The following is a 25,132-nucleotide window of genomic DNA, read 5'->3' on the forward strand; positions in this document are numbered from 1 at the left end:
ACATAGAAAAAATAACCTAGATGAAAATATGTCGTCCAAATGTTTACGGTAATTGCCCGATGAGTTGTTTCCTCCTTCAGATTTCTGTATGTGTATTGGTTTTGTTTTTACCAATTTTTTAAGAGACGGGGTCTTGCTATATTGCCCAGACTAGACTCAAACTCCTGGGCTCAAGGGCTCCCTCCCGCCTCAGCCTCCTGAGTAGCTGGGACTGCAGGCATGCGCCACTGCTCTCAGCTTGTTTTTACTAATTCTTAACACAAATACCCTCTCCTTATAAACATTATAGATAAGGCTTTTTACCACCTTCGCCTCCCTAGTCCTCCCCCACCCCCAAAGTAATCAACATTATCAATATGGTATGTGGCCTTTTGAGTGCGTGTGTATACATGTGTGAACCATGTGTACATTCACATACACATGTTTTAGTCCATTCCGGCTGCTCTAACAGAATACCATAGACTGGATGGCTTATAAACAACAAATTTCTCTCTCACAGTTCTAGAAGCTGGGAAGTCCAAGATCAAGGCACTGGCAGATATGATGTCTGGTAAGGGCCAACGTCCTCATAGACAGTTGTCTTCTCACTCTAACCTCATGTGGTAGAAGGAACAAGGGGTCTCTCTAGGGATTAGGACACTAACCCCATTCATGAGGGCTCGGCCACCATGACCTAGTCACCTCCTAAAGGCTCCACCTTCAAATACCACTACCTTGGGGGTGAAGGTTTCAACATATGGATTTGGGGAGGATATAGACATTCAGTCCATAGCAACATACATATATACACATTATATATACATCTCATTTTGTGTTTTAAAACAAATATCACATTTTATGAATCATTCTGCAATTTCACCCATCGAGATGTCTCAAAGGCCATCGCATGTCAGTTAATAACATGGATGTTCCTCATTGTTTTAGATTAAGTAGGGATCCAGAATATAGATATGCCAGAGTTTATTTAGTATTCTCCTATTAGCATCATTTGGGGTGTTTACAGTGATTTTCTGTCATAAATCACACTGTGGTGAAGTAACTTATAAATGCCTGCTTCTGTAGGCACGAGAGGGTTTCTTTGGGATAAATTCCAAGAACTGGAACTGCTGGGTCAACAGAATATGCACATTTGATTTGTTAATAGATACCAAACCAAATTGCTTGCCTGAGTGATTGAACATGACTTTATACTCCCATTGGCAGCATAGACACATGTTACTGCCAATACTTATTACCAAATCCTATATTTTTTGCCAATTTGATGAGTGAAGATGCTACCCTACTGTTGTTTTAACTTGAATTTCCTTGAATAACAAGATGCCCATTTTTCACATGCTTATAAGCTATATATGTTTCCTTTCATATTAATTTCTTTTATAAAATATATCCATTTTTCTGTTGTATGTTTGTTCTTTTCTCATTGATTTGTGAGAGTTCTTTATATGTTCTAGAAACTAATCCTTTATCTTATAAGGACATGTAGTTTACACTAGTCTTTTTTTTTTTTTTTTTTTTGTGTTGAGACAGAGTCTCACTTTGTTGCCCGGGCTAGAGTGAGTGCCGTGGCGTTAGCCTAGCTCACAGCAACCTCAGACTCCTGGGCTTAAGCGATCCTACTGTCTCAGCCTCCCGAGTAGCTGGGACTACAGGCATGCGCCACTATGCCCGGCTAATTTTTTCTATATAGATTTTTAGTTGTCCATATAATTTCTTTCTATTTTTAGTAGAGACGGGGTCTCGCTCTTGCTCAGGCTGGTCTCGAACTCCTGACCTTGAGCGATCCACCCGCCTCGGCCTCCCAGAGTGCTAGGATTACAGGCGTGAGCCACCGCGCCCGGCCTACACTAGTCTTTACTTTGTCTTTCAACCTTTATGATTGTTTTTGGAATCAGTTTTTCATATAAACACATCAAATCTACCAAATTATGGCATTTGCATTTTGCTTGTTAAGAAGGCCTTCTCTAAAGTCACAAACATAATCCATATTTTTTTCTAATACGTTGATCATTTTGTTTTTCATGTTTAGTTATTTAGTCCATCTGAAATTTTGGTGAAAGATATGAAGTAGGGCCCTTAGGTTGGGCGCGGTGGCTCACGGCTGTAATCCCAGCACTTTGGGAGGCCGAGTCAGGAGAATCACTTAAGCCCAGGAGTTTGAGACCAACTTGGGCAACATAATGAGACCCCATCTCTACACAAAATTTTTTTTTTTTTTTTTGAGACAGAGTCTCACTCTGTTGCCCAGGCTAGAGTGAGTGCCGTGGTGTCAGCCTAGCTCACAGCAACCTCAAACTCCTGAGCTCAAGGGATCCTCCTGCCTCAGCCTCCCGAGTAGCTGGGACTACAGGCATGCACCACCATGCCCGGCTAATTTTTTCTATATATATTTTTAGCTGTCCAGATAATTTCTTTCTATTTTTAGTAGAGATGGGGTCTTGCTCTTGCTCAGGCTGGTCTCGAACTTCTGAGCTCAAACGATCCACCCACCTCGGCCTCCCAGAGTGCTAGGATTACAGGCGTGAGCCACCGCGCCCGGCCTCTACACAACATTTTTTATAAAAAAGTTAGCTGGGTGTGATGCCACACACCTACAGTCCCAGCTACTCGGGAGGCTGAAGTGGGAGGATCACTTGAGCCCAGGAGTTTGAGGCTGCAGTGAGCTATGATTGCAGCACCACTACTCCAGTCTGGGCAACAGAGCAAGATCCTGTTTCTAAAACAAAAAGCACCCTTAATCATTTTTAAAAATTTTTAAATTAATTATTTTTAGTGACACTGAAACTTGTGCTTTCTACTGAAACCTCAAACTCTTCCCAAGTGCTCCGCCTTTGCAATATGCTAGGCCCTCTTCCAGAAAGCTTCCCCTTCTTCTCTTCTAAGCAAAAATTCTTATTCAATCTTTTGAAGTACAGCTCAAGTGGTACTTCTTTAAAATAAGATAAAAATAATCCCACACAGAATTAGTTACCCTGTCAACAATGCTCCCGTAGCAGTACTGATATTCTATTAAAATCACTTGCTTATACTCTCTTTCCCCACTCACTCGGGCAAAAACCGTGTCTTACTTTCTTCTTTATTAACTCCCCAGAAACCCAGGTCATCTGTGTACTCAATACTTTGTTCAATGAATAAAATAAATAGAATTTCTGTTTTAAAGAAGACTATTAACTCTTTCAATAAAGCACAGCATCTTCTGATCACGTTAATCAGACATTCAGAGTTGATTCTTTAAAAACAATAGGTTTTCTTAAGTTAGACTGTACCACAATGAAAACAATTTGCCCTATTGGCAATTTTAAGGGTTGATGGAATAATTCTAGAGCCAGCTAACCTCTCTAGGAGTTTTGATTAGACACAAGCTGACTGAGAGGCCCCTTTGAAACTATTCCTCCTCAGGTGCTGGTAGTCAGCTATTATCAGGAATTAAAAGTATTATATTATTTTGAAAAAATGTATCTTCCAGGACATAGACTTGTGCTCAAGGAACAATTTCTTCCAGATGTGCAAGCATCCTGCTACCTCCTGTCTCAAAATAAATGAGTTTGGTTCCATTGTAGTTTGCTCCTGAAATCGAAAAACACAGCTCAGGAAAAAAAAAAAAAAAATTCAGCAGGGTTATTTGTATAGGCTGAGATACTAAAAACAGAAGAGTAACTCTCTTACATCATAAAACCTCCCTAAAATATACACAATTCAATTTCATGTATGGTCACGTGTATCAAACACTCCCTGAACTACAAAATAGCACTGATGCGTCTAAGAGAACTCAAAATCTCTAGTAGCCAAAGACAAGAACAGTTACTCTAATTAGAAACTATGGAAAAAATACAGAATAAACAGTATGATTTAGTCTTACAATCTTTTTAAAGAACTCAACAATGCAAGTCACCAAAAATAATTCCTAATTTTAGAAAACAAATTATGATTTAAAAAACAATATTCCAAGACGATTTTTGAATAACAGTTTACTTCACTTTTAAAAAATCAAATGTTTTCCTCATAATATATTATTTTACAACAAGAAAGAGAGAGAGAGAGGAGAACTGTAGAGAGAGAAATCACCAGATTTTGGCTCAAATAGTAGAGCCTGGGATTAATTTTTTAAGATTTGTTTGTCAATTTCAAAAACTCAGTAGTGGAATAAAGAGCTTAATACAGGTATGCAAAAAGGCAGCCCCCGAGACGTTTTCACCAGGATGAAATGGGATTAGCTTTGTAGGTCTTATAATCTTCTTCACAGAAGAATGCAATTTCAGTTTCACTGGCTGAAAAAAAGAAAAATAGAAAATGGAAAAAAGATATTAATATAAAACTAAATTTTAAACAAGTATGGAAATCCGTATTACTTTGATTCTGTATTTTAGAATAGCTTCAGATGCCCAAAGTGAAAAAGATAATACATTTCACCACATCAACAAGAAGTTTAAAGTATAGTTATAAGAGTCTAAAATTCAAATTATTTAAACCTAAAAAGAAAAATAACCAACAAATTAAAGAGTTAATGCAAGAATGTGGTTTTCAGGAATCATAAAATTGCTCATTTACCGTCTTAGAAAATAACAAACCTTGATATGTTTTCAAATATGCTACTCAGTTACTGAAAGAGGGGGAGGAGGAACTCCCCCCCCCCATGAAATTAGCCTGTAGGTATAATAATTTAATACTTAGAGGATCAGTAGAATATTTTACAGATCACTTTACATTCTCCCTCATGACCCATCAAAATATGTGTCTGAAGAAGTTAATTTTTTGCCCTGCTTATGATTAATTCATGAGGCTTCAACAATATGCAAAGTGAAAGACACAAATTGGCTTCTACCTCAATACCTTCAAATACCTCTAATTATTCACAGGGGATATGGCACAGCTAAAGGACCCACAAAGGTTCAGAGCAGTCACAATTCTTTCAACCTAGCAGGTCAAGGACTCTGTCTTCTAAAACAATAAGTCAGCAACATTATTAATTCAGACTGGAGACAAATCTGATGGAGAGCCTTCCAATTATTAAACATGCAATTCTTTAAGGTGTTGTGCCAACAAGTTCCACATTCGTTTTTTAAATTAAACCAGAAGTTAATACAGTCTGCTTGGCTTTTACAGAAAGAGCAAAAGGGCCTTCAGAATCTCCACGAGAAAACAGACAAGATTATTTGTAATGAATACTGAGCACTCAATTAACATATACTCTGAAAACAGACAAGTGAAACTCTTCAAGTCAAATAAATAGGATAATAAGGAAGGGTGCCAAGGATTACCACTGGTCTCTTCCTTTACAACTCTCATCTCATCATTAGGATTTATCACAAATGAATGAAATTAAAGAGATTAGCATGACATTGCATTAAAAATGTTTTTGCTGTTTTTAAGAATATCAAATTTAATGTCTCTCAATCATAAGCTACCCATGCTCGTTACAGAAAGTGAAGTGTTGAGAGAAGAAAATAAAATCACCCATCGTCTCAGATCCTCATTCCGGTCCTATACTATACTTCAAGATTAAATTTAATTTGAGTAGATGAAAATCAGATTGCAAACTCTCATCACAAGGTGCCTGGGGACACGGCAGAGAAACTGGGGATCGATGAGAAGGCACTGTCAACAGATGCACCCTAGGCAAAGAGTAAATTAATGTACCATTAAATTTTACAAGAGAATGGCATTTAAAAGAATGGGCACAAGGCTCCACACTTGGAATTAGTTTTTTTTAAAAAAAAATCAGAAAAGGGGGCTTCAAAAAATTCAGTATTCAAAGATAAGGTATTTGGAGATCTATCCTTTATACAAAAAGCTCCTGGGGTTTCCTTTTTTGAAGGGAAGCATGCCCAGAGGTAGAGTTATATAATTTGCAAGTGATTCTAATCAACCTTCTGATGGAGAATGAGCAAAAGACACCCTGTTCTTAATAATCACAGAGCAAGCTTTTATCTGCGATGTGCTATTTACATACGGAACTTTGCACAGGGCTTTGCCTACACAGCACTTCGCTCAATCCACGCTAACTGTAATTACAATTTTCACTTACTGCAGTTGACATTTATCTGCACCCCTTTTGAAAAACTAATATGTTGTGCAGCTCTTCAGTACAGCAATGGTAGGCTCAGAAGAAGCTGATGGAAAGCAAGGACCGACAGAGCAGTTTTGTTTTGATGGTAGGTTCTCTTGGGTCTAATTAACTTACAGATCAACCCATTATTTACATAAAATATTTATGCCATCTCTCATAATATAGGCTCAAAATGAGATAATCTACAGTAAAGATTTTATTTTCAGATGACAGCAGTTTTTGTCAAGAAAACTAGATTGACAAATGGCTTAAATGCAAATACTTCAGGTTGATAAAAAAAATTTTTCTCCCTTAACAAACTGGAAAACACACACATTAAAAGTTACTCTGAACATTTAAAAGTATTAATAAAACATAAAATGGATTTTAAACTTCAGTAATGTGGCCCTAAATAGAAACAGAATATAACGGTTTTAAAAATCTGTGAAACTCTGTTAAAAATGTTTGAGAGAATCATTTCAGGGGCTTACACTGCAAATTTGCCAATTTAAGTGAAAACACATCAGAAATGATTTTTAAGACCTCTACATAATCGCTCTTTCTACCATTATCCCTTAAATTCCTGCTTCCCAAATACTATTTAGAATGGCTCCTTTAAAAATGGCTGGGGATGAACCCTCAGGAAGTCTACGGTGTGTGCTGGTCCCCTAGGGCACCTGATTTTAAATTAAATGTGCTGCAGGCGGCAGTGCAGTCAGGTGCAGAGTGCCTTGGCATGGGAATCTGAAATGAACGTGCAATCTAAAATCCAATAAATACATTGCCACTTCATCCCTTCGTCTTACTATCAAATGAAATCAAGTAAGAACCCCCCAAATACATTTGTAGGATCATTTTAATACTGATGTTCACGTTTAATGACATGAACACAAGCCATGGCATTCAGACTTTGGATATAAAATTAATAATTTTATAATGCTTCCAAACAGGTCAGACACACACACACACACACCCCCCTTTAACACGAAAATAATGACTTTAAGTTAAAGAATATAACAACCACCAATTTTAACTGTAAAATCCCAAGAAAAATTAAATGCAATGTATTTAAACTCATCAACTAATTTATCTCAATAAACTCATCTCTCAATAAGAATTTATCACATACTTTCTAAGTCCCTATCCTGGTGCTGGTCAGTCCCAAAGTGGCAGGAGGCACCAGCCCCTGATGTCTGGAAACAGGAGACTGAGACATGTGCGCTGATTTGTCATCCAGATAATCCGCGATCAGGGCAGGCTGCCACGTGACAGTAACTGCAGATCATGGACCAAAAAAATACATGAAGGGCGAGGTGTGGCTTCTGCCGCAATCTGAGGCCAGAACAAAGTTTCATCCTCTCTCTTGCTCAGGAAGTACAGCCTATCCTTCCAAGACTTTGCAAAATTCTAACTACAAATCATTCAAAGTTGTGCTCACTGCTGAGTTATATTTCTAAATTTTTACCAAAGGAGGCCAGCAATTCAAAGAGGTCCCAACTGTTATGCCTTTTATTGCACCCTTGCTTCAAGTGACTGGTTTGAATCAGCAGGCAGAGAAGATTTCAAGCTACAGTTTAAAGAAAACAAAACAATTTTTTAAAAAACCAGGTCTTTGATGGACTGGGCACATGCCTGTAATTTCCACAATGGTGGAGGTGGGGGTGGTAAAAAGGGAAGAACAACCTACGGAGGTTCACTCTGAGTCCGAGTTCTGGAATCCCCCAACTCCCTGGGCTCACCACCCCCGTTACCGAGGACCAGCCGGCATCGCCATTTCCACGTAAACGTGAGCAACAGCCACCATGACTCCCTGCTGAGGAAGAAAACATGCATACCCTAAGATATTACTACCCAAAATAAGAAGGGGAAAGGGAACCAAACCAAGGAAACAAATCCAACACGATCCTGATAAAAAAGCTGGAGCCAAAGAATCCTACAATATTCCCAGTTTATATGAGATAACCAAAAGGCATGGGGAGGCACAACGGGGTTCTGGTTGGGGGCGGAGGACAGAAGGGACACGCACAATGAAAACAAACCACAGAGGAGTTCTGGAATCGTTACAGGACCTGGCTTGATGAGGACTCTTCCCTGAGACAAGCATTTACCATTTGGCCCACTATATCTTGTTTTAAAATATTTCCAATAAAAAACAACCAGCTTTGGAAGAGTTACCCGGCCACAATTTCTCTCTTAAACCAGAGTGTATTCAAAAGATAATAGTAGTAGAATGTAGCAACATGAAAGAGATAAAATATCACTTAAAAAAAAACTTGCATACAAATTTATTACTTAGGGGAGTTAGTACACAAAACTACAATTGTTAATAACAAAGTTAAAAGTCTTTAAATAATAAATAACATTTCTAGGTCAAGTTATCTTATTCCTTTCACAAAGCAAATCTTTTTTATTTATATATTTTTGTACTGAGTACACAGGCAAAAACTTGCACTGACGTCAGGTGTAGAATATACAATGGGGATCTGCAGTGCAGATAAAGGCCAGAGGATGAGCTGGAGAATTTCTCCGTGAGAAAAGAAATCTTCAAACAAGTTTTTTCCCCCTAATTTCCTCTCTCAAAGCCTTTCTTTTCCTTTCATGACTCCTACAGAAAAGTCCTAATGATAAATTTGTTACCCGGGCATTATTCCCATGGCAACTGGCTGTGATAGCAGAGTGACAGCTCTACAGCAAGATCAAGTGGTGAAAAGGCAGACAGGGCCGACTTCAAATTTTTCTCTTAAACCTCTTAAAAACCTAACCTCACATGGCACCACGGGAGGGAAAATTCCCTAGAAAAATCACATGCTTCAGGTATCATTTTTACAACTCGACTCCCACTCAGAATTTTTTGTTGCTCTCCGGGGACCTTCAGCTCCTTCTCTGGGTACAGCCTTTGCTTGTACAGCCTCCGTCCCTGGAGGACAGCGACGCTACTCTAGGCAAAAAAGAGGAAATCGCTCCCTGCGGTGCCCCAGGTGCCCCTGCCTGGGGCTGCTGGCTTGCCAGGGTCAGGAGGGCAGTTCGGAGCCCCCACCCCACTCGGAAAGGAGTGGGGAATCAGGGAAAAGGACCTGACTCTGATCCCAGAACCATGGCCTCAAACTAAGACGACAAAAAGACGGATTCTATTCTCACCTTTACAGACGGTTCACTACATGTGCCAGTCTGAAATTAATGACGAGAACCAACAATTCAATGTTTTAGTAAAGTAAAAACATTTGCCAAGGCTGGAAACAGTGGCTCACGCCTGTAATCCTAGCACTCTGGGAGGCTGAGGCGGGAGGATCGTTTGAGTTCAGGAGTTCGAGACCAGCCTGAGCAAGAGCGAGACCCCGTCTCTACTAAAAATAGACAGAAATTAGCTGGACAACTGAAAATACAAAAAAAATTAGCCGGGCATGGTGGTGCATGCCTGTGGTCCCAGCTACTCTGGAGGCTGAGGCAGGAGGATTGCTTGAGCCCAGGAGTTTGAGGTTGCTGTGAGCTAGGCTGACGCCACGGCACTCACTCTAGCCCGGGCAACAGAGTGAGACTGTCTCAAAAATAAATAAATAAAATTTGCCAACTGCCTTCCCCAGGACAGTTTCCAGATCACACAGGTGTTGTTGAGGGCCTTTTACACGTGTTATTCCCGATGCCCTCATTCTTTCACGCAACCCTTCTGACAACTTTCTGAAATAGGCTTCATCATTCCCATTTTTACAAAAACCAAAATAGATCCTCAGAGAGGATAGTGGCTTACAGAAAGTCACAAAGCAAGTAAAATGTACAGCCTTCATTCAAACAGATTTTCCCCAACTTTAGGGGTTTATTCTTTTTTTAATATCAGTCCCTTAATCATAAGGAATACAGGTAAACTGTAGAAAAGTTTTTAAATCACAAGAAGAGCAATTAGAGAATACAGAGAAGAAAGGAAAATATGAATTACTGGTAATGCCACCATTCAGAGACCATTTCTATAATTTTGGTATGTGATCTTTTCCCCATATACACATACACACATGTAAGTATCAACATGTTTAAATAAGGGCACCACACAATATATTCTATGCCCACTCATTAAATAAAGCTCTGCATCGGTGATTCACAGACAGAGAAGGTGAGGGATAACCCCATTCCCCCACTGCAGGCATCTCACAACCTCATAGCTTGTTCCTGTTGGCTCAGTAATAAATATGACAGAAAGCTGACCTTGACAAAGTCTTAGGTCAAACTGTCCTACAGAAAATTAGAGGTAACATACATTCCCAACAGTAGTAAAAGAGAATTCATTTCCCCACACCATGAACTCCATTTTTTTCATGTCCCTGATCTTACACTAATTACTGCTTCCCCAAGGTGACCCAGATAGTAAGAAGCAGAATTAGGTTTTTGAAGTTTTTAGGGTTTTTTAAACTTTTTTTGTTTTCTTTTTGTTTTTTTAACAGACAGGGGTCTCAAAATATCCCTCAGGTGGGTCTCAACCTCCTGGCCTCAAGCAATCCTCTCACCTCTACCTCCCAAGTAGCTGGGACTACAGGTGTGAGTCACTCCACCCAGCTAATTTAAAAAAATATATATTTTAGGCCAGGCGAGGTGGCTCACGCCTGTAATCCTAGCACTCTGGGAGGCCGAGGCGGGCGAATGGTTTGAGCTCAGAAGTTCGAGACCAGCCTGAGCAAGAGCCAGACCCCATCTCTACTAAAAATAGAAAGAAATTATATGGACATCTAAAAATATATATAGAAAAAAATTAGCCGGGCATAGTGGCACATGCCTGTAATCACAGCTACTCAGGAGGCTGAGGCAGGAGGATTGCTTGAGCCCAGGAGTTTGAGGTTGCTGTGAGCTAGGCTGACACCGTGGCACTCTAGCCCAGGCAACAGAGTAAAGACTCTGTCTCAAAAAAGAAAAAAAAAATATTTTAGAAATGGGGTCTATGTTGCCCAAGCTAGTCTCAAATTCCTGATGTCAAGTGATCCTCCCACCTCTGCCTTGGGAGTAGCTGGGATTACAGGCAGGAGCCACCGTGACCAGCTCTGGACTCTTAACCACTAGACTCTACTACAAAAAAATACTTATCTATTTTAATGTGCATTTCTCTCATTACTAATACAATGGAACTGTTTTTCATATGTTAGCTATTTCTTCTATCAGTAAAAATTTCTTATTTATCTTTTTCATACTAATTACAAGAGCTCTGTATAAAGTCAGGCTAATAACTTCTTATTTATCATCTATGCTACAAATATTTTTTCATATTTCATTGCTTCTCCTTTAACTCTGCTTACAGTTTTTAGGTTTTATGTGGTCAAATCTCTCCCTTTATGGCTTCTGCCTTTGAGGTCAGGCTTAGAAAGCTCTTCTCCTCCCCAAGATTATGAAATTATTGAGCTATACTTTCTTTTTAAAAATTTTTTACATTATAACATTTAATCCATCTAGAATTTATACTGTGATAAAGACTGAAATAAGGATTTGAGTTTTATTTTCCTGGATATTTTGGCAATGGGTTTGATGTAACTTTCTGGCTAACTCATTCTCTCCCCACTTACTTGAGATGTTTACTTTATCATCTTGTGAAATCTTACCTTTTTTTTCTCATTACTTTGTTTTTGGATTTTCCACTCTTTTCCATGGAGCTATCTGTCAATTCCCACATCAGTACCAATATATAATATTCATTATAGCTTTATGCTTTAACAACAAACAGAGCTACCTTCTAGGTGCCACCTGCTACATTAATAGTATCTGAAGAAACACATGCCACATTAAAAATTGTTTTTCAAATAACAACAATCGACCTTATGTATTCGTAATACAGAGAGACACTCATTCTAGCAAACATTGTAGACTTCAACACAGAAAACAAGTCTAAGATTTCACAACATGTTATTTAAGATTCTATTTAGATAGGAAGATCTATGTCAGGAATTCACGTTAATCACGAGTCATTCAAAAGTGAATTCCTGACATATGTGATTAAAGTAACTCAATAGAACACCTGTGAAAAAAATTTAAGGCTTCCCAGTGTGGACCTCACTTATTGTGTTCTTTAACCAGTGTGTACAAATAACTACAAAGGACATGTGATTTGTGACGCTCCATCATAGTCACTGACCACAGAGGCATGTCAGAGGCACAATGCCTTTAACTGCTCAGACCTCTCTGATAATCTTCACTCCCTCTATTTCCAGATATCTTTAGGTATACACATAAGTAGAATAACAGTGACATCTAATGGCCACAAAACACGTCACATAACATTTCTTTAAAATAGAACTACATGCATGTTCCGGGTTGAAAGGCCAAATCAGGTAATTTTTCAGCTGCATAGTAGACTATTTTAAGTTCCATGACTTGGTGGGCCCTGAGTGATTTGGAAGACTATCAGAAACCACATTGCATGTCACACGGACAACATCTTATATCATTATTCCACATTAGTGCTACTATGTCCCTTTCTCTCAAACCATCAGCTCAAATGACAATAAGAGTAAGTAGACATGGTGCTAGTAACCTGTCAATCACTTAAGATGACCCTCAGCAGAATTCTGAGCACCACTTCTGAAATGCACTATTTGCATTCTGCACATTTGGGGAGCCAATCTCTACTGCCCTCAGTCAGGCGACCAGAATCACATTGTTCTTGTCCTCTGAGTAGTCATCAGGGAGTGTGAAAAGCACTAAGGGGAGCATTTACTTTGCAGCAAGTTACCCAAATATAATCAGCCAGGCCTCATCATACGATCCGGAAAAGCGAGTGCCCCCTCTAGCAACACAAGGCCCCCTTTCTCACCGACTCCAGCTGCTTTCAGGGTTCTGTCTTCCTTTAGCAGGAGTCTGTCGTCATCTTCCAAACTCAACACAAGTTCATTTGACTAAAAAGAAAGAAAATCTGCATGTTAACAGTACTTACATGAGTTTCACATTTGGTGGACTTCTCAAAGACATAGAGTTGTTACTCTGAGTCATAGCTATAATCTAAGTCACATTCTACTCCCGCTACTATAACAAGGGACGTGAGCAGGTGCACGGTGAGGACCTACTAAGCGCACACACCATATGAAGCCCTGGAGAGACAGTGCTATAGCACAGGCCTTGGAGCTAGATCTGGGTTCAAACCCAGGCTCCACCAGTTCCCAGCTGTGTGTTCTCAAAAAACTATTAATACATGATCTCTGAGACTGAGCCTCCTCCTCTGTAGAACAGGGGAAGAGAACACCTCTTCCACATGGCCTTGTGGCGAGGATGGAATAAGGCCACAGCCCCTCAGCATGGTGACGCCGTGCAGTAGGCACTGTTAGCAGCTGTCACTGCGTGGTCATCATCTTCTCGTGTCATCCTCACGATAACCCAGGAGGAATCAGAGAAGTTAGGGTAGAGGCCGGGGCACACGCTAGGCAGCAATGGTGCTGGGGTTCAAGCTCTGGCCGGTCTGACTTCCGAGAGAAGCAAGTTTACTTCAAATGGCCAAAGTCACATATCCAAAAGCCTTGTCCCAGCTAATAAGCATTTGGTTCCCTGTCATATTAACTGGAACATATCTCTATGAGATTTGGGGTGGGGGTGGATGAGGGTGCCCTCCAGTGACATTTCAAATCCAGTTAGACTTCATAACTACACGAGAAAACGCAGAGTTGATCCCGGCCCTGAACAGCACGCAGAGCTGACCACTACTTGGTCACAGGACCCCCTGTCAACCAGAATGCAGCTGTTTAGCAACGCGTTCTATTTCTAGAACACGGCTGGGGCAGAGCCAACAGAAAGGCCTCTGCCCGGCCAAAAGAGAAGGCCGGTGGCCGGAAGCCACGCCCTGGGCTCCCGGACTTCATTCGCCGCAGAGCACAGGGCTTGAGCTCCAGAGCCACAGATTAAAAGAAAGAAACTTTACTTAAAAAAATAATTTTAGAATAGGTAATACATCTTATGATACAAAATTCTCCCATCACATAAGGGTAAAAAGTGAAAAATAAGTCTCCCCCCAACCCGATCCACCAGCTCTCCAGAGAGCTTGTACTAATTCCTGTGCATCCTTCCAGAGACTGTCTCTGTACGTGTAATGCAGGTGGAGATGTGTCTGTCAATTTTTCCACACAAACAGTAGCATATCATGTGCTATGTAACACTTACTTTTTTCTCTTAAAAACGTAGCTCAAAATCATTCTACATCAGTAAGAGCTGCTTCACAGTTTATCAAGGCTGTGGCATATTCCACCGACGGGACACACACACCGCCCCCACTCAGTCCCTACTGATCGACATTTGGGTTGCTTCCAATCTCTTGCTGCCATAAATAATCCCGTAATGTATATCCTTGTGCATAGATTATATTGCATATGTACAAGTTTTGTGTGTATGATAAATTCCTAGAAGTAGAATCATTGGATCAGAGAGTTATTCACAACTCTCTGAAAATAAAAACGTTATACACATTGTGACAGATGTTGCCAAATAACTCTCCAGAGAGGCGGTGCCAATTTACACTCTCACTACCAACCACTGACAGTACCTGTTTCCCATCCTCACCAACACAGTGTGTTATCAAAACCTTCTTCTGATCTTTGCCAATCTGACAGATGTACATAAGCATAGTCTTAATTTGCATTTATTATGAGTAAAGTTGTAAATATTTTTTTAGTGGAGTTGTAGGATAATTTATCTAACAGAATTGCAGAATATCTTTATATACTAAAGAAATTAGGCCTTTTCTATAAGTTAGAAAATTTTCCCCCACTTTTTATTTGTTCCTTGATTTTTCGTAGTGGTTTTTTTTTCAACAGAAGGTGCTAAATGAATTTTTGCTGAATAAATAAGTTAATGAAGTAAAATGTATCAGTCTTTTAGGGTTTCTTAGTTTTCTATCATACTTAGAAAGACTTTCTCCACTCCAAGGTTATTTTTTAAATTCCGTGTTTTCTTCAAATATTTTTATGAGTTGCATATTTTAAACTTTTAATTGTGGAGACTTTCAAAAATACAATACATACAGACTAGTGTAATGAACCCCCTGTTCATACTCATGACCCAACTCGAACAAATTATAAAGTCATGTTCAATCCACTTTATCTCTGTCCTCATCTATGGGTTTAATTTTTACATTTAAGCCATTAATCCAAGGGGTATTCATATTGGCATAAAGAAGAAGATAGGGATTCAACAAAACTGCTTTTTAGATGTCTACCCAGTTGCTCCAATGCCACTCATTGAATCCTCCATCTTTTATCCATACATTTGAAATGCCATGTATAGTATACACTAAGTTCCTATATATATATTTGGGTCTACTTTTCGACTTTTAAGTCTGCGCCATTAAATTACCAGCTCATGTGATAGTAGCACACTGTTTTAATTGCTATAGTTTTTTAATGTCTTAATATATGTTAGGCCTAGTCACCTTCATTTCTTTCCTTTGTTTTTTATATATTAATTTTTTAATCAGCTTTAGTTTGTGTATTATATATATATACACACACAAACACACATGTTCTTAGTATTTTATTGGAGTGGCATTAAATTTATAAATTTCTCAAGAGAGAATTGACATCTTCTTGCTGTTGCATCTTCCTATCCAAAATATCCTAAGCATTTCTACTTGTCTTATTTTGGGTTAATTGAGGTAGAAATTCACATAATAAAATACACAGTTTAAGAGGAATTTACTTCACTGAGTCTGCACAATTAATCTCAGAGCTCAGATTCATATTTTCAAGAGTGTGAGTGTATGTGTATGTGTGTGTGTTTGTGTGTGTGTGAGAGAGACAGACAAAGAGACAGAGAGAGAAGGGGAGGACAGTAGCATTTTAAAGTTTTCTTCTCAAAGCCCTTGCACATTTATTGTAAAGTTTATTCCAGGGTATGACTTCTTCCTTTTACATACTTTTAACAAGGCGAGCTATCTGGTTTGCAAACTCACAAAATATAAGACAAAAATTAAGGTGGTTTTTTTTTTTTGAGACAGAATCTCACTCTGTTGCCCGGGCTAGAGTGCTGTGGTGTCAGTCTAGCTCACAGCAACCTCAAACTCCTGGGCTCAAGCAATCCTTCTGCCTCAGCCTCCCGAGTAGCTGGGACTACAGGCATGTGCCACCATGCCTGGCTAATTTTTTCTATATATATTTTTAGTTGTCCAGATAATTTCTTTCTATTTTTAGTAGAGACGGGGTCTTGCTCTTGCTCAGGCTGGTCTCGAATTCCTGACCTTGCGCGATCCTCCTGCCTCGGCCTCCCAGAGTGCTAGGATTACAGGCATGAGCTACCACGCCCAGCCAAAAATTAAAGTTTTTATTTCAATTTCTTTTTTTTTTTTTTTTTTTTTTTTTGAGACAGAGTCTCACTCTGTCTCCCTGGCTAGAGTGCTGTGGCATCAGCCTAACTCACAGCAACCTCAATCTCCTGTGCTCAAGCAATCCTCCTGCCTCAGCCTCCTGAGTAGCTGGGACTACAGGCATGTACCACCACGCCTGGCTAATTTTTTTTCTATTTTTAGTTTCCCAGCTAAGTTGTTTTCCTATATTTTTAGTAGAGACGGAGTCTCGCTCTTGCTCAGGCTGGTCTCCAACTCCTGAGCTCAAGCAATCCTCCCGACTTGGCCTCCCAGAGTGCAAGGATTACAGGCATGAGTCACCACGCCTGGCCTCAAACTATTTTTAATAGAAATATTCTGACTTTACAAATAGACTACTGATTTCAATCCATAACACATACACACATTTTTTTGATAATCACAGTCCCATAATGGTAATTATTTGCGATGTACTACTGACTGATTCAGTCATTCCACACTTAGCTCATAGTCCAAAGAGGAGGCTCTGGTGGGAAGGTATCCAGATAATCTTTTTACTATGGTGATGGGAAGAATTTCTGAGGATACCTGGTATCTGCAACTAGGAAAGTCTCTAAACCCAGAAAAAAGGGGAAATGGGGAAAATTTACAAATGAGTTCATTAAGACACAGGGGTTATTTGGAAGTCTCTCCCTTTGACTGAGGAAGGAGATTTAATTGCAGCTGGGCTGGAAAACTGACAGGCTGGGCCAGGGATGCCACAGGCCCCACAGACAGCAGTGGAAGATGAAAGGACAACAATCACTTGGGAAAGAGAAAAATGTCTGGGAGTTGGATAAGGCACAAATGAGGACATGTGGATGAAGTTCTTCTGAAGTTTTAAAACTGTATCTATAAAAATATATCGACTCTTTCCCTTGTAACAGTTGAAGTGCAAACGTGCAGACCATCCCCAGAGCATAGAATCTGTACTTCACTAGACTTTTAGGGTTGAGATGAAAGTTTATGAAGCCAGATTCCAGCAACATTCTAAGTGACTTAATTTGTATGGGGAATCCCCCCTTAAACATCATTCAACTGGAAAATAAGCCCAAACTTTACAACCAGAACATGCCAGGGTGAAACATGTGTTTTAAATATAACTAACCATTCTAAAATTTTTTTCTTCCAACTACAGGAGGAGAATTTCCTGATTTTTAAAAATGTCATAATACTGATTATTTGAACAGGTTGAACTATGTCTTCATTTAAATAAAGGAATAATCTACTAATTACTCCTTTCAGGAAACATGAGCATGTGAACAAGCCCAACAGTGCAGAACACGCAACACTGACGGGAGGATGACACACTTTGCTTTACAATCTTTTCAAAGAGCATATTGTTTTATTTTAACTTTATTTATATTTCATAACATATTTATATATACTTTTCCCCTATAAAATAAGAACACACTTCCTATTCTCTACATTTCAGGAACCAGATTGGAAACACTTTGTAGAGAAAGTGAAGTCAGTGGCCAGAGACAGCGGCAATACATTCCAGTACCCACAGAAAGGGCACGTCCCACACTGCAGCTCCAGACACACGTGAGCACATTTTGAGGCATTTACATACATAATGTTTGGCATAAAAAAATAAAGTTACTAGAAGGAACCAACCCTGCTAACTGTTGCCCAGTGAAACTGATTTCAGACATCTGGCCTCCAGAACTGTAAAAGAATAAATGTGTGTTGTTTTAAGCCACACACACACACACAAAAATAAAATTAAAAATAAAATAAATTAAAAAACAAAGTCAACAGAAATACCCTCATGGTACTTTCTTTGTGATCTATGACATACATTTATTTGAAAGCTGATTGAGTTTATGGAGTACATCTATGACAAGAAGAGAGAATGAAATGAAATGAATTCATAAATACTTCATTCAGAAATTGTTACGGAAAAACTCCTATGAACCAGGCATTGTGCTAGGTATTGGAGAGATGAAGAATATTATGTTGTCATTGAGTAGTTATATAATAAAATAAGATTATTGCTTTTATGAGGAGTCTATAGAAGGTCATTGAGATTAAAGAAAAAAGAACAGTCTTAAGAAGCAAACTTTTGATTGTGGCTTCATAAAAAACATTTAAAGAGTAAGAAAACAGAAATGTAAACACACAACAAATACATAAATAAACAGCTGTCTTTGGGGAAGGCAAGACAACTTCAGGATTGCAGGCTATGCCTTGGTGGAACTAGATTTGTTCCTAGAGCTACAGTCCTGGGCCTTCTCTTACACACGGCAGGAGTCAATCAGAACAAGTAAATTATTTGTATCTTTTTCTGGCCCTTTTCTTCCGGTGTAGAATTGAGAAAATCAAAGATACTGGATTTCCAGATAAGTTCCTTTTTAATATGTCATCTTAATATGTAATATTTTTTAATATGTAATATATAAAACTTTCCCAAGTTTTGTCCTTATTTTATGTTAAATGTGTGCTTGATAAACAACATACGCCATGCTTTTTTTTTTAAGGCCTTTTAAAAGGATCTACTACTAACAGAAATATGACTTCACCTTTTTTTTTAATGGAAAAGTAAGGCAGTAAATAGTGCACCTACAAAACAAAACGTGCTAGTATCATGGGAAATATTTTAGATGTACATTGTTCATTCACTTATTCACCAATCAACCAACATTGATTACTTGCTAGGTGCCAGATACTTCATACGTGAAACGTACCTTTGATTTATGTGCTTGATGAATGATCTTTAGTTTATCTGAAATAAAAAAAGCAAGTTGTGTTTTTACACAGATTATTCTAAAACTTCTTTTCAAATTATTAAAGTGAGATGAGGGGGTGGCTATGAAATTGAGAAATTTAAGTCTTTGACTTATGACCAGATTCACTTAAAAATGTGGTATAGAGTAAAATAAAAATTATTTTTGCAAATCATTAAAAGTGAAGATAAAAGCACAAAGATCCTTTAAAGCCTTGGTCTTTGGCACACACAGATGGGTGTGTGTCAGAACCTGACGTCAACTCAGCACATCTTCTCTTAGAATAGAAGACAAGCCAATCACATTACTCTATCCTCTTTTTTGGAGTCACTACAGGCCAGGATTAGCAAATAATGTAAAAAAAAAAAAAAAACTGTCTTAAGTAAAGACAGACATTAACAAAAGCAGTTCAAAAAAATCTACTCATCTCTCAGACTAGATCCGATGACAAGAGGTCAAATGATGACACTGAAAAGGTGTTAGCACTCTCAGAATTCAAACACTATTCATCTAGGATCACTGGTAATCTGAGTAAGGCTGCTAATGCCCAAAGAATATCAATATCTGCCTCCTGGTTTGCAAATTCTGCACAGGCTTACACCATCTAATCTGCTCTATTCAAAGCCAACTTCACTCCTTAATCTGTTTTTCTTGGAGTCAGGCTACACTGTGCTTTTCCAATAAGTAGTTTCTCCACACTTGGTTAAAATTCTAACTCTACAATAATCAGCCCTTAATTATATAACAGATGTAGCCATTCAACGGTTGAAATTCAGAAAGTTGCCAACTCTTTTTTTTTTTTTTTTTTTTGAGACAGAGTCTCACTCTGTTGCTCAGGCTAGAGTGAGTGCCGTGGCGTCAGCCTAGCTCACAGCAACCTCAAACTCCTGAACTCAAGCGATCCTCCTGTCTCAGCCTCCCGAGTAGCTGGGACTACAGGCATGCGCCACCATGCCCGGCTAATTTTTTCTATATATATTTTTAGCTGTCCATATAATTTCTTTCTATTTTTAGTAGAGGTGGGGTCTCGCTCTTGCTCAGGCTGGTCTCGAACTCCTGAGCTCAAACGATCCGCCCACCTCGGCCTCCCAGAGTGCTAGGATTACAGGCGTGAGCCACCGCGCCCGGCCCCAACTCTTTACTCAGTTTGATTTAGCCATTTAATTAATGCTTATGATTACAATGTATTATTATATCTGAATAAACTCTTGATCTTAAACTAAAATTAATTTCTATCAATTACACTATAACAAGGAATTTCAATAGTGATATGAAATGAAAGGATCTATTAATATTTAAAAAACAGACCTTGACTTAACTAGGTCCTCATAATATAGAATAGGATCCCTATCCAGTTAAGAACCAGCACTCTGAATTGTCCATTATTTTAAATAGTCAGCTTTCAATTATCTATTGCAATTTTTAAAACAAGGTCAACATAATCCTTGGACTTTAACTCTATAATCTTAAGAAATAAAATAAATCTAACCTAGGTAAAATATATATTAATATAGTAGGAATGTCAATATGCCATAATTGCTAAAAATAAGCTTACAATGTACATAAGAACATTTTTAGATGTGACTTTTGGATTATCTGTTACTCTGAGTTACCTTTTTCTCACCATAAATAGATATCAGTTTATTATTTGAGACAAGTTAGAGAACCCAATAGTAATTTTTTTTTTCCCACTGGAAATTCCCTTATCTTCTAACCAGTAGGAATTTTTTTAACAACAGGAGCCTAAAGTCTGTCACAATCAATGTACCAAACTGTAGTCTGACCTTACTAAATATTAATCATGCTCTATATATCCTGTTAGTAGGCCTTTAAATTAGAAATATCATTGCTCTAATAGGTTTGGCAAACCTGCAATAAAAAGTCTACACCTTCCAGCAGAAAAGGAATTGTTTTGAACAGAAATTTTTGGCAGATTTTTCTCTCCAACAGAAATTAGCGAGACCTGAGAAGTGGGTAAGAAAGGAGAAATGACAAACCAGCAAAAGATGTATTACTGTCCCTTTCTTTGTTAAATAATCCACTTCTCACTTGTTTTTCCTTAAAAAAATCCTCATTTTATTAACAAAAATGATATCTGTGGGTATTGTTTCCTTAATGCAAATTCCTTGAAGAAAGCAACCTCATGAAAATAAAAATAACATATTCATGGAGCGTTTAATGAGCCGGCACATGCACTGTTTAATCTCACACGGCTTTATGAAACAGACAGGGGTGAGCAGCCCACACTGTACAGCAACCAACGCATACGTGTGCCTGCAGGCGCAATGGCTAAGCAATAGGGATTCTAAAATAAGTAGGGTGCATGGCAAATCGATAATGGATGGAGATGCCAATTAAATGGGAAGAGGAACTCTGAGAAATCTCAGACTGTTGGTGGCAAAGAGAACCAGCCCTTTGCCCAAGGACAGGGAGACAGTCACCAGCAAAACTGAAATCTGACTCTGTGCCCTTCCACTCCCCAACGCCCAGTGCAGTGTCCTGTTCCCACAGACCATGATGCAGCAATACTGGATGACGGATGACAGGTGAAAAAGTAACACTTTGGCCTTTCTTGTTCAACACAAAGCAGTAGATTGTTAAAGAGCCAAACTCAGACAAAGAGCCGCTTGAAGTCTATCAGAACTCTAATTTCTTCACAGATAAATGTATTCATGTTTTCTGTCAATTCATCTGAGCAGTATAGAAATACTAGGATGAAAGGGTATTAATAAGATGGAATAATCTAAAAGGTACATTATCTACCACAATAATGCTTAGCAACTCAGATATTCTAACGCTTTCATTATCTAAAATTTATATTTCGAAACAACTGACATGGAACCCAAGTTTGCATATAGACATACACACACACACACACACACACACACATGCACTATGCAAAAAGGGGAACCATATGTAACTATTCTAATTTGAAATGGCATCTGTAGGTTGATTCAAGTTTAAGGATATATTTCAAGGCATTATGCTTTGAAAGCCATGAAAGCCACAAATGAGAAGTTTCATATTTACCTTAATCATGCTTTTTATTCCTTTTTCTTATTCAATATTGAGTATGTAAATTCTTTAAGTCCAATAAATCAAAGTACTTTCCACTCAGTGCCTTCAACTTCTGCTTGACTACCCCTTATAACCTCACAATTAGTCTCTGGATATTAAAATGCATACACACAGTGAAGACTGTGATTTCAAAGGATTTTAGGTCATAAGTTGCTTTATCAAATGGGAACAGAATGAAAAGCTACACCAAAAAATAATCTAAGGTAATAAAACATTTATACTTTAAAATGTCTGTACCAATTAACAGAAATATTTATTAGATGCACCATAACTTTCAAATGAAATCTCAAATTCAAAATTTAGCGAGTGTCTCTATGCTGAAGGTTAGTAACTATAGTCTTTACACCGAACGATGACAGCCAGCTTCTTGCCTTATTACATTTTTAAATCACTGATTGTAACATATAAAATGACTACATAACATGCTCAAGTTATTGGCATTTAAAATGTTAAATCTGTTTTTATAATTCTTAGCCCTCAATCATTTTTCCTTTTCTGATTACCTGGCAAAGAAACTCATTTTAGACATAGTTTTGCCAAACACATTATTCCTCAAAAATATGCCACTTTCCTACTGTTACAATTGACTTTAATGATACACTAGAATTCCTATATTTCTAAATAAACTTCCAAATTAGTTTTTATTCACAGATAGTAAATTCATTTGTGAAAACCAAATTTAAATTCATAACAAAAAACAAATGCAAAATTATATTAATGTACTTATGTATATTTAAAGAATAAGACAAACTGGTTACCATATTTATAATTTCTGAATGGTGGTGGCAGGCTGGTCCTTAAAGGAACATCTATAAGAGAAAGATTATTTTTATTACAAAATATTCAAATACTCATAATACATGCATAGTCTTTTGGTTCTATTCTCCTACATCTACAGACTAAGTAACTTTGAAAAAACTGAAGAACACAAAATGAAGCTAATAAACTGCCAAAATCCAAGGGTCATCTAAAACAATAGAACCAACAATAAGATGTTGAGCTGTTATTAGATGAACTAAGAATTCACTAGCACTATTAAAAGAATTGATATTTTATTAAACACAATAGTATCTATGTATATTTGAAATATATACTAATATGTATATGTGAGACATTATTTATTTTCTATTAGTTGATGTTTGTTAGCAAAGGAATCTGAGAACCCTAAAGGATCTTTGGCCATTAGTGGAAACCAATGTTCTTGAATAATCTTATTATTCTTACCAAAATTCAGGAAACCTACAAAATAACCTCTCTAACTCCACAAAGATGACAAAACAAAACAAAGTAAACATTCTTCTTAAAACACATTCCAAATACCAGTGCTAATTTTAATTAAAAACATCTGATGATATGACCCCCAGAAAGGATGATTTGGTAATATATATCAACATTACATATGCACATACTCCTTGACCTAGCCATTCCACTTCAGAAATTATCAGAGATAAACTTTGCACACATGTGTCTGTAAAATGACACACATACAACGGTATGAACTGCAGCACTGTTCACAGTAGCAAATGGTTAGAAAAATCAAAAGGTCCTTCAATGCGGTACTTATTAAATAAATCATAATATGCCTAAACAATGAAAAGTCTTTTTCAAGTGCTTAAAAAAATAAAGGAGGAAGCTCTCTACTAATATAAAATCTTCAAGATTTCAAGGGTAAAGAGGTATAAAGAGAACATTGTTTTTAGAAATCCACCCTTTTAGCAAAAAGGGAGTAAAATAACAATGTATGGTCATATCTGTTTGAACTTGCATAGTGGGTGTTGGGAAATGGACCACCGGGTCAGATGGGAAACAGAAGCAGGCAGGTGGCTTTTCACTGTCTTCCCTTTTACATTTGGATCTTAAAACCACATGAACGTGGTATCTACTAAAGAAAACTTTTTTTTAAAAAACCCACACATCTGAATTAAGAAATGTGTTTTTTTAAGTACATATGCCTTTCTGGGGTCAAACACATACCAAAATTAAAATATAATTTATTCATTTATGTTACAAGCATTTAAAGTGCCTACTACCAGGTATTCCAGGAACAGGGTAAACGAGCAGTTCCCGAAGTCCCCACTCCTGAGAGTGCGCCCTCCAGTGGTGAATGCTGTGGCCAAGGTACACACGCAGCCAGCGCTATGGTGGTTCTCCTCCCTGGGTACGCACTAGCGTCACCCAGCCCGGTACCAGTGGATCAGACTCACAGCAGGCTTTCCAGGTTTCCAAAAAAATAAACCTCACAGATGATTCTTAATCAAACAAATTCACATGGGGCCAGTCAAGTAACAACAGGTGAGTGAAGCAGGTCAAACAAGAGGGAGCCATGAGACCCGAGAGCATGAGCCCAACCAAGGGGGCTGGGCCAGTCAGCTCCGACTGATTCCCGTGCCCTAGGGATATCGGCTCGGCGGCCACACCTAAAGATTTAAATGGCAACGCTAGAAATCTAGGGTTTGAGCTGAAATTTCCTGACTTTTAAAACACTATAGGCCAAATGAAACCTCTCTGGAGGCAGGATTCACCTGCCAGACCCCAGTCTGAAACCTCTGGCTGAGGCTTCATTTTATCCTTCTTGTTTTTCACTTAGTTATGAATTATAGACCAAAGAAGTATTCATTGAATATCAGAAAGGAGAATTAAATACATTCAATGTATTCCCATTTATAGTTCCTCATTTAGACAATGAAACCCCCTGAAAGAAAGGGTGAAGAACAGATGGCCCCAGGAAGGTATCGCTTAGAGATGCTTACAATCGAAGAAATCAAATCAGACTCACGTTCACTCTAGACTTCTGAGAGAAGAAAGACAAAGACAGAGGCACACACAAGCACCTTCTCTCCTCCTTCCTTTAGATCTTAGCTCAAGTGTCACCTCCTCCAACAACCCTGCCCAAAGGAGCGGTCTCCTCTGATAATTGTTTCCTTCGTGACATGTTTTATAATTATAGTTTTATCTGTTTATTTTTTTCTCTGTTCC

General features: G+C 38.3%; 1 protein-coding gene across 3 annotated transcripts in view; it reads right to left on the reverse strand.

Moving 5' to 3' along the window:
* Positions 1-3,956: 3,956 nt before the first annotated feature.
* The window catches only part of C1H2orf76 (chromosome 1 C2orf76 homolog), a 61,213-nt gene continuing 40,037 nt past the window's right edge, over positions 3,957-25,132 (reverse strand). The window contains exons 3-6 of one of the 3 annotated variants that reach the window (XM_069473560.1): positions 22,915-22,965; positions 19,040-19,077; positions 12,825-12,906; positions 3,957-4,265 (exon numbers count right to left, since the gene is read on the reverse strand). In XM_069473560.1, coding sequence (XP_069329661.1) covers positions 4,189-4,265; positions 12,825-12,906; positions 19,040-19,077; positions 22,915-22,965 — 248 coding nt within the window. In that variant the 3' untranslated portion in view covers positions 3,957-4,188. The remainder of the gene's footprint in view (positions 4,266-12,824; positions 12,907-19,039; positions 19,078-22,914; positions 22,966-25,132) is intronic. The other 2 variants (XM_069473552.1, XM_069473568.1) reach the window with 2 other exon arrangements.

Source organism: Eulemur rufifrons, chromosome 1 (assembly GCF_041146395.1).
Source record: "Eulemur rufifrons isolate Redbay chromosome 1, OSU_ERuf_1, whole genome shotgun sequence".
NCBI lineage: Eukaryota > Metazoa > Chordata > Mammalia > Primates > Lemuridae > Eulemur > Eulemur rufifrons.